Source organism: Sinocyclocheilus anshuiensis, unplaced genomic scaffold (genome assembly GCF_001515605.1).
Source record: "Sinocyclocheilus anshuiensis isolate Anshui unplaced genomic scaffold, SAMN03320099.WGS_v1.1 scaffold208, whole genome shotgun sequence".
Classification (NCBI taxonomy): Eukaryota; Metazoa; Chordata; class Actinopteri; order Cypriniformes; family Cyprinidae; genus Sinocyclocheilus; species Sinocyclocheilus anshuiensis.
The window spans coordinates 364,829-375,587 of NW_015557186.1; the positions used below are offsets into that span (position 1 = coordinate 364,829).

The window sequence follows — 10,759 nt, forward strand, 5'->3', positions numbered from 1 at the left end:
CACACACACATGCAGGCTTTGTGTAAGAAGTCTTTCAGGGCCAGAGGGCACGTCAGCAAATCCAGATTTCTCGACTTAGTGAGACGCTGAAGACTCATTTGTTGTTTTGAGATCACGCCTGACTGATTCAGCAGCAGAACATGTTACAGTTTTTTTCGATTGCTAAATGACAGTGGGCACAACTGGAGCTACATGTGCAAAACTCTAACTACAGTCTGCACTACCAACAGTCACCTGAGCTAAACAGTTCACATCACCTGCAAAACTCATTCCAAGCAACACAACTCTTAACACATGGCTCAAAACAGGCTCAGTGCAGCCAAACACTATGCACAACCCTCACTGAGATAACACACACTGTCACTCAGAACACACTGAGAGTAAAAACACTAGCATCAAACACCAATACAGAAAATACAAACTTTTCATCTTTACAGTTTGAACAATTTCAGTGACCCAGTTGTGCCCACTGTCATTTAGCAATCGAAAAAAACTGTAATAACTGTAATAACTGCACTCAGAAACTGTGTTTACGTCTGTTTAATCGTCCCCATATAGACTAAAATATGTTCTAAGCACGTTTTGCTGCCGTTCCCATTACGTTATAAAATTGTAATTTCTGGATGTTCTCTGAACCTTCAAAACGTCCAGTTCCTTAAATGTTTTAGAAACATTGTTTCTTGGTTTTGTGAACCTTAAGGGAACATTCCGTTTTGTAATTATTCAAACATTGTTACTTTTTACCGTTACTTTTGAACTAAATGTTTCAGGAAAAACTTTCCATGAATGATGTATAAATGATGTTTTTGTGCTAACATTATTAAAGACCAAATAACTTTTAATGAACATACTATTAACATTACTAGAAGAACGTTTGTTCATAACTTTAGGACAACTTTCTGAGCCAGTTTTAATTTAGTCTTAGTGTTAGTCCTCGTGTCAAATATACTTTTTAGTTATTATCATATTTAGTCAAGCTTGTCCTGTTTTTGTTGAGTCAAGTTTCGTCATGCTGTATAATAGTTAAACTGATAAAATATATATATATATATTTTTTTTTAATCAAAATTATAATTGAAAAGATTGTTGTCATTTGAGTTTATTTTTACATTACATGTATTGCACTTTCACCAATAAGCACAAATCAATAGAATGTGGAATTTATTTGACCTCATCTAGTGTACTGATTTATTACAGGCTGTTTAATATATAAATTAATATCACAGTCTTAGATATGCACTCTCTCTGTCTGCATTATGAAAACTGGCAAAAACAAACAAGAATATTATAACAGTAAAATTCCTGATAGTAATTCCAATAATTCCAAATTGCAGTATATAGTTACAGTTATCGTTTATTGACCTTATTGTCCTTATTGTCTTGTCTTAGTTATGGGAAAAAAGCCCGTCAACGAATATATTTTGTCATACTTTTCATTAACGAAATGAACACTATTCTGAGAACATTCCTTGTTAGCTGGGTTCACATGAGACACTGTCTCTCGTGTGTGTGTGTGTGTGTGTGTGTGTGTGTGTGTGAGTGTGAGTGTGTGAGTGTGTGAGTGAGTGTGTGAGTGAGTGTGTGTGTGTGTGTGTGTGTGTGAGTGTGAGTGTGTGAGTGTGTGAGTGAGTGTGTGAGTGAGTGTGTGTGTGTGTGTGTGTGTGTGAGTGTGAGTGTGTGAGTGTGTGAGTGAGTGTGTGAGTGAGTGTGTGTGTGTGTGTGTGTGTGTGAGTGTGAGTGTGTGAGTGTGTGAGTGAGTGTGTGAGTGAGTGTGTGTGTGTGTGTGTGTGTGTGAGTGTGAGTGTGTGAGTGTGTGAGTGAGTGTGTGAGTGAGTGTGTGTGTGTGTGTGTGTGTGTGAGTGTGAGTGTGTGAGTGTGTGAGTGAGTGTGTGAGTGAGTGTGTGTGTGTGTGTGTGTGTGTGTGTGTGTGGGTGTAAATGTGAGTGAAATTCCAGCATACCGACACACCCGCGACGCGCCTGAATCTGACCGCACTGATCTCATGTCAGATTAGACCGGCGTGATACACACATAACACAGTCGGCTGCAGATTTCAGATTAAATGACTTAATGATCAAGCCTTTGTCTCAGAACTATTAGCAGACGTGTAGTTTGGGTGCTTATGTTATCTGGTCTTACAGGTTAAACTAACTGCTTTTACTCCAGCTCCGGAGCTTTTGTGCTAGTTTGTCATTGTTGTTCTCAGTACCATCAACAACAGACAGGAACTTCCCCTCACAGGTTACTGTTATTTATAGACGAGTCAGACTTATTCACAGCACTGACAAAATATACTTTGCTCCATCTTTAAAAAATACTCTTGTTAAGCCAAATTTGATTAGTTTTCTCAAACTATACAGTATTTATGGTTTGGTTCTGATTTAATATTAATGAAAAATATTGATTTTTCCCAAAGACAAAAAACATGAATTCAAAGCAAAAATAAATAAATCATTCATTTATTCATTCATTCATTCTATTGGCTTTTTACAACTTTATTTCACCATAAAAAGCTAAATTGGTTATAATCGATAAGAAGTTTATTTATATAGATATACATAATATACACAATGGCACTTCAAAATGCTTTATGTAAAAAATATCAATAATAATAAAAAATAATCACAACAGACATAAGAAAGAACTAAAAATAGCATGCATAAAAAAATAAAATAACAATAAAAGCAAAGAATAAACATAATTAAAAATATGAAAGTATAATATTCACTTATATTAGAAGATAAGTTCAAGATAAAACAAAAAACATTTGTTTGTCAGTGTTTAATTTAGTTTGCTTACTGTAAATAAAGACAACTTATTGTGAAGTCCTTTTCTTAATATTTATGTTTTATGTTTTGCACAATAACACTCTGGTGTCATGCGAAAATATTAAACACTTGTAATGTTTTTATTTATTTTATTTTTTTTATGGGGAGTGTTATATGCTTTTACACAAACTGAAACCATGGTCAAAATGCACTTTAAATAAATGACACTTTTTCTACCTAAACTGAATGCAAACACATTTACACTGTGTTTCTTGTTCTTATGACTCAAGAAGCAGGCGGCAGTAATCGCTCTCAGTGCTCATAAGCGCTGGTTCTCTTACATAAGAAGAGCTCAGAAGAGGCTCGGACTGGTTACAGTCCCGCCGCACTAATGTAGGCCCCTGCACATGCAGAACTAATTCAGCGGTTAAATCTGGATGTCTGCATATGGCTGCATTTTCTGGTTTTGGTAGAAGGACTAGTTTCAGCTCTGAACCGAACGTTGCCACATGTTGCGGTTGTTTCATTAAGACACTTTTAACAAACAAAAAGTCCGTGAACTTGAGCGGGATCTTTGCCAGATCGCCGTGACGACCGGAGCGCTTGGCTTCTGGAGCGGAATGTGTTCAGAGAAACACAACTAACCAGCAGACCTGATAAAGACACGTTTATGAGAAAGAAGACTGTTATTTTATAATAGTTTTTAATGTTTTAGAAAAATGATATAAACATGTATACTTATATTCTGATGATATTTTTGTTAATTTTGAATTTTTATTATTTTTAAGGATTATGTTAATGTTAAATAAATATTATGCAAATATTTAAAATACGTATAGGTTTTTATATTTTTATTATATATATTTTTATATATTTTTATATATTTTTTATTGTATTCTATATGCATTCGATGCATATTCTTACATTTTTTAATTATTTTAAGTACTATGTTCATGTTACATAAATATTATGCAAATATTTAAAATACTCATCGATTTTTATATTTTTATTATGTTTTTTTATATATAAAACATATTTTATTATGTATTTTTATTTTATTCTATATGCATTCTATATTGCATTCTATGCATATGCATTTTCCTCCTAATTAACTATAGCCAGTATAATGTTAAAGTATTATGTTAATGTTATATAAATATTATGCAAATATTTAAAATATGTACAGATTTTTATATTTTTATTATATATTTTTATATTTTTTATATATTTATATTGTATTCTATATGCATTCTATGCATATTCTTGCATTTTATGCATTTTAAAATGATTTTTAAGTATTATGTTAATGTTCTAAATATTATGCAAATATTTAAAATACGTATAGATTTTTATATTTTTATTATATTTTTAAAATGTATTTTTATATATTTATATATTTTATTATATATATTTTTTTGTATTCTATATGCATTTTATGCATATGCATTTTTCCCCTAATTAACTATGACCAGTCTCTCATCACTGGAAGTTGTACAGGAAGTTTGCAGACAGTCACTGATTCTCGTTGCACACTTGGTTCTGTATTCAAGCACTGCAGGTCAGCGCTATAGCAACAGAGAGGCGTGGTCAGTGACCTCAGCAGAGCTGATTATAGCCACTGTTGTAATAGTGTGGCTCCGCCTACTCCACCTGACCCTGCAGGAGATTACAAAGAGAGAGAGATTGAATCCCTGCCTTGCACTTCCAGCTCCTGCGCTCAAGTAACCGGACACTCGCAGGTGAATTTCTGCCAGGTTCATAGAGAGGGAGTGGTTAGAGGGAAAAGTATTCAGACCTGCATGACTCCTTCCTCTCCAAAGACAGCGCCGAACTTTCTCCAGGAGAAAAACAAGCCTTCACGGACTCCGCCGGAGCTGGGAAATATCTTGAGCTCGTATCCGTTAGTTCTGTAAGTTTCCTTTCGCTGGACTAGTGCAACACTGAGACACTTCAGACTCTCCGTTTTCTTTCTCTTGTTTGAGAATCGCACTGGACTCACTAGAACTGCATGGAACAAAAGTGCTTCCAAATGCTTTAGCAGCTCGCAGCTCGTTAGAACTGGAGCAAGAGAGAGAGAAACCCAGGGATTTTCACGCACAAAGACCTTTTGTTTTCTCCAGTCTGTGAAACTAGAGCGCATGCAGGTTGGAGTAAAACCACACTAACTATGCAGCTGTTGGATTTCACTTCATAGGATCAAATGCAAACAGGAATATGGATCCAGACCACACTTGGACCTCTTCAAGGTTCCTCATGTCGGATCAGACGGCGGCTGTGTTGACGTCATTCCGAACATTGCCTGATGAAGATGTTAATGGTCATATCGGAGTAGCAGATCCTTTGAGCCTGAAATCTGGAGGTGGTTTGGAGGAAAACGTGGAGCTGGAGTCCTCCGATCCGTATCTGGTGCAGGTGACCAGAGTGGAGACGTACATCGACGATGAGGATGAGGAAGAAGCCACAAGCGTTCAGGAAAGGTCAGGTGACGAGGTCGCATTGGAGGAACCGCCACACTGCAAAAAAATGACCTTTTTCCTTGTTTTCCAGTAAAAAAATCAAGATTCTTAAATCGAGATGCACTTGCTTGAAGCAAAATGACAGCTTTATTTCTATAGGGCTTTATAGAGTACAGATTGCATCAAAGCAGCAGCACAGAAATAGTGTCATTATTTAGCATAGGTCAGTTCAGATCAATAACAGTGATAATCAATAAGCTATAGGCACTTATATAAGGGTACGTTTATATGACAGCAGTGTATAGGGCCCTATGAAATCCGTTTAATTTTTTCCCAAATTCCATTTTTATTTTTTCCCAAATTCCATTTTTTATTTTTTCCCAAATTCCATTTTTTTTATTTTTTTCCCCAAATTCCATTTTTATTTTCCCCCCAAATTCCATTTTAATTTTTTCCCAAATTCCATTTTTATTTTCCCCCAAATTCCATTTTTATTTTTTCTCCAAATTCCATTTTTATTTCCCCCCCAAATTCCATTTTTATTTTTTCTCCAAATTCCATTTTTATTTCCCCCCCAAATTCCATTTTTATTTTTTTCCCAAATTCCATTTTTATTTTTTCCCCAAATTCCATTTTTATTTTTTTCCAAATTCTGCTTTTTCCATTTGAATTTTCTCTGACTCTGTTTTAATGGTTAAATTAAAAATATCAATCAAAAAGCATGTCTAATTAATTGAAATAATGAATATTACACAATTTAACAGCAATTTATTACCAAATTCTGTGTTTTCCATTAATTTTCTGGATTCCATTTGAATGGTTTCATTAAATTTTAATAATCAAAAGCATCTCTAATTAAATGATTTTATTAAAAAACTAATTTATTATTATTTTTATTATTTTATTATTATTGTGTTGTGTATTTACATTTTTCTGGTAAATAATTTTACTGGTAAATATTCCTTAAAAAATAATGTTTTAATAATAATTGTATTATTATTAGTAGTACTATCATTACTATCATTATCATTAGTAGTAGTACTAAGTGTAGTAAAAACAGAACATTTTTCCTTTGCGTTTTTCACTTACAGACAATAAAACATTCCCCGTTCGCATGGATCCGAAAAAAATGACTTAAAAATTGTATTACTGATGCCTGGCCAGTAGATGGCGATGTTACACGTGAACACGCACACGCATGACGTCGCCGTTTTCACTAGTAGGCTTTTATGTAGTCTAAATGAAGAAGACAACGGTAAAAATGTGCACGTTTTCAAAAGTTTGCATTTTCAGGCCCCCAAAATGCGTTTTAGTTCATCGTTTTTTTGTTGAAAATGGTGATGTTATGATGTTAATTCTTGTTTTCTGAAAAAAATGTATCAAAATTAAGTGAGTTTTTGCTAAAAACAAGAAAAATATCTTAAGAAACATAAACGTAACCCTTGTGCTGGTCTTCCTGGTTCAAATGGGCTTTTAAAAGTTGCTTGTAAATCTTTCGTTGTGCTGTATGATCAGCAAATCTTGGATTCAGTTTGTTTTCTTTCGTTTATCACAGGTTTTGTGCTTCTTTTTGGATCTGGTTGATCGTACGGTTCATTGATATGAGCTCATGCACCTCAGTTTTTGCCTACGATCAATCAGTTCCAGGAAGAAATACCAAACCTGTGCTTATTGAAAGAAAATATATTGTATCCGAGATTTGGTAATAATATAGCATAAAAAAAAAAAAACATAAAACAAAAAATAATATTTAATAATAATAATAATAATAATAATAAGCAATTTTTGGGATAATTTTTGTGGGTAATTTTTGACCAGCAATGCCACAAGTGTAAAAAAAAAAAAAAAAAAAAAAATAAAAAAAATAATAAACCCCAAAAAAAAAAAAAAATAATCCAAATTTTTGGGGAAGTTGTAATAACCTAAAAGTACATTTTAGTCCAAAACTTTAACATTAACTAGCATTTTCAGGAAAAGGAAAATTGCACACAATAATTAGGGTTAATTCAAAGGGGAAACGAGATTATTTATAGATTATTATTTGCAGACTTTTTAGGATTATCATTCCTCTCTGACCAATATTTTTTCTTGTTTTAAGCAAAAACTCACTTTTTTAAATGCTTTTTTCCCCTCAAAATAAAAAAAAATAAATAATGTATCTTGTAATATGTGACCCTGGAGCACAAAACCAGTCTTAAGTGTCCATTTTTCAAAATTGAGATTTATGCATCATCTGAAAGCTGAATAATAATCTTTCCATTGATGTATGGTTTGTTAGGATAGGGCAAATTGATAGATACAACTATTTGAAAATCTGGAATCTGAGGGTGCAAAAAAATCTAAATATCGAGAAAATCATCTTTAAAGTTGTCCAAATTAAGTTCTTAGCAATGCATATTACTAATCAAAAATTAAGTTTTGATATATTTACGGTAGGACATTTACAAAATATCTTCATGGAACATGATCTTTACTTAATATCCTAATGATCTTTGGCGTAAAAGTAAAATGTATAATTGTGACCCATACAATGTATTGTTGGTTATTGCTACAAATATACCCCAGCGACTTAAGACTGCTTTTGTGCTCCAGTGTCACTTATATCTTGATTTAAGAATGTTTAGATAGTTGTACTGGAAAACAAACCAAAAATCGTTTTTTTGCATGTGAATTTTGGTAAGTATGAGTGTAAAAACCCCGCTTTAAGTCTTCTTGTCGTTGACAGGGAACATGAAGGATCCGCGGACAGACTCGAGCCGTTCGTTGTCAAAGCCGAGAGTCTCGTGGAGCGATCGCTTAAAGACGCTTCGATTCTGAGTCGGACAAGTCCATACGCGAAACTCAATCGTTCGTCAGACGATTCCAGAAAAGAAGTGCCGTCTCGGAGCGTAGATTCAGCGTCAGAATTACCGAACAGAAGTTTCGTTCCTCCTCTCAAACCTGATTCTGAGTCTCGTAGCGCAGGTGAGGATGCTTCTTTGGTTTCAGGTGATTCAAACCAAGAAGGGAATTCCGGAGCAGATCCGACATCTCCGACCGATTCCCAAAAAGAAGAGACTGAGAGTGCAGCTTCTGTTTTACCCTCCTCAGATCTTCCACAGACGGGGTCCGGGTCTATCGCTCTCTCTTCTGCGATAAACGACTCCAAACAGGACAACAGACACCAGCTGCCGGCTCTGTTCAGCGGGATACGGGTGTTAAAGAAAGGAGCGCTCGGAGACGAGAGGGAGACGCTTGCAGAAATCAAACAGCGAGACGCGGACCGAGCGCTGCTGAGCCTCAAACAACACGTCAACAAAGCCAAACTACAACAAACTAAAAAGAAAAACCAAGCCAGAAGTCTGTCTGAAATCACCGGGTTGCTACAGAAAGTATCGAACGAGGACAAATCCGCGGCGACGGATTCGTCTTCTGATGCTGTTGCTGACAAATCCATATTATTCAGCTCGAAACCTGCTCAGAAGGATCCGCTGGATGCAGCGCTGGATCTGGACGCTGTTCGGAGGAAGAAGAAGAACGATAAAGAGCTGCTGAGGTCTATCTTTGAGAGACAGCTGAGCAAAGCTCCGGTCGCTGAGGAGAAAGTATGTGTTACAGATGATTTATCGACGTGATCCTTCCCTTCATGCTGTTGTTAACGTACTTATTCAATCAAATAAATTCAGAGTGTGAATCATTTCTAGCATCGTAGTTACAGTAGTTTATGTTTTTATCTGATTTTAAGGGTCCACTGCTACACACGTCAGCGGATTTATTCAAGAAAATTTACTGGCAATAAATATTTTTTGAAAGCAAAGAAAAGTTAATTTTGTCCCTGTAAAAATAGAAATACTATTTATTTATTTATTGTTTGTTTGTTATTATTATTTATGTTTTTATGTTTTATTTGATTTTAATTTTTTTTTCTATTTATTTGATTTTTACTAAATCTATTATTATTATTTTTTTTTTTTTACTATTATTATATTTTTCTGTTTTTATCTGATTTTAAGGGTCCAAATGAACGTTTTTGCTACACGTCAGTGAATTTAACTGAAATAAGTTACTGGCAATAAATAAATAATTTATTTGTTTATTTCTTTATTTATTTAAAGGCGAGACACTACTGGCAAAATCATTTGTTTTACAGGCAATGAACACGGTGCATTTTGTCCCTATAAAAATAGAAATACTATTTATTTATTTATTGTTTGTTTGTTTGATATTATTATTTAGGTTTTTCGGTTTTATCTGATTTTAAGGGTCCAAATGAACGTTAATAAAAATAGAAATTTACTAAAAATATTATTATTATTATAATTTTTTTACTATTATTATATTTTTCAGTTTTTATCTGATTTTAAGGGTCCAAATGAACGTTTTTGTTACACGTCAGTGAATTTAACTGAAATAAGTTACTGGCAATAAATAAATAAAAAAATTAATTAATAATTACTAATTAAATTAATTAATTAATAATATTGTTTACAGGCAATGAACACGGTGCATTTTGTCCTATAAAAATAGAAATACTATAATTTTTTTTTATTTATTATTATTTATCATTTAATTATTTCTTAGAGTATCACAATACAGTACAATACTGTAATCATACAGATGATTAATTACACCACAATCAATGTGATCATTCATTAATGCACAGAAAACATGTTCAATCTTTACTTCATGCTGTTGTTAACATAATTAGTGAAATAAATTCTATAAAAGATTGCAAAACTTTTCTAGTATCAAGTATTTTATTATTATTATTATTGATGCTAATTTCAACATTTATCAGTACATTTTTAAATCAAAAGTTTTATCTGTTAATATTAGTTAATGCACTGTGAAATAACACAAGCAACCAGTAACAGTATTTTATTAACAGTATTGATTTTTAATTGTTGAAATTATTTAATTTTATTAAATATTTGAATAAATATATATTTTTTAATTATTAAACAGTATTTTACTGTTGTCCATAATTTATTTATTTATTTAATTTTTTTGCATTTTGGTGAAAATCAGCACAGATGATCAGATGTTTCGGTGGAGATTCTCTCTCTTACAGCTTGACTTATATCATGTTACCATGCTGGCAAGTTATGTTTTATTTTACTCACCAGAGCCAATTTGATAAGTGATAATCTGCGCTCTGCTGTGTCTTTATAAATGAATGTGACTTTCTGTTAGTTTTGGTTAGTTCTGAAGTATTAAATACGAGTACTGAATGGAACAGAGTGTGTGTGTTCATGCAGTGCAGTGATTTTTCTGCACACCGTCTCTGTTTCTGCTCAGTCTGAGGTCACGTGTCCGTCCGACGGTGAGGATCGAACCCCTGGCCGTCTGCAGGCCGTCTGGCCTCCACCTAAAGAGGACGGAGAGGAGAAGGTGGGCCTGCGTTACACTGAAGCCGGTGAGTCGCGCGGCTCTGCTGTGTGTCATGTGATGCTAATCAAATACAGTTTAAGCTTCATCCTGCACTGACGCTGAAGGACTAAACACAGGAGCGTGTGTGTGAGTGTGTGTGTGTGTGTGTGAGTATGTGTGTGTGTG

The 10,759-nt window shown here is 33.9% G+C and overlaps 2 protein-coding genes across 2 annotated transcripts in view; both read left to right on the plus strand.

Annotated features, from left to right (window-relative positions):
• LOC107678765 (formin-1-like) overlaps positions 1-8,037 on the plus strand; it is a 28,239-nt gene extending 20,202 nt beyond the window's left edge. The window contains exon 4 of the mRNA XM_016474152.1: positions 7,950-8,037. Within this exon, the coding sequence (XP_016329638.1) occupies positions 7,950-7,958 (9 nt within the window). The 3' untranslated portion in view covers positions 7,959-8,037. The remainder of the gene's footprint in view (positions 1-7,949) is intronic.
• A 157-nt stretch (positions 8,038-8,194) lies between these two features.
• LOC107678701 (formin-like) overlaps positions 8,195-10,759 on the plus strand; it is a 53,153-nt gene continuing 50,588 nt past the window's right edge. The window contains exons 1-3 of the mRNA XM_016474073.1: positions 8,195-8,287; positions 8,377-8,808; positions 10,502-10,619. Coding sequence (XP_016329559.1) covers positions 8,195-8,287; positions 8,377-8,808; positions 10,502-10,619 — 643 coding nt within the window. The remainder of the gene's footprint in view (positions 8,288-8,376; positions 8,809-10,501; positions 10,620-10,759) is intronic.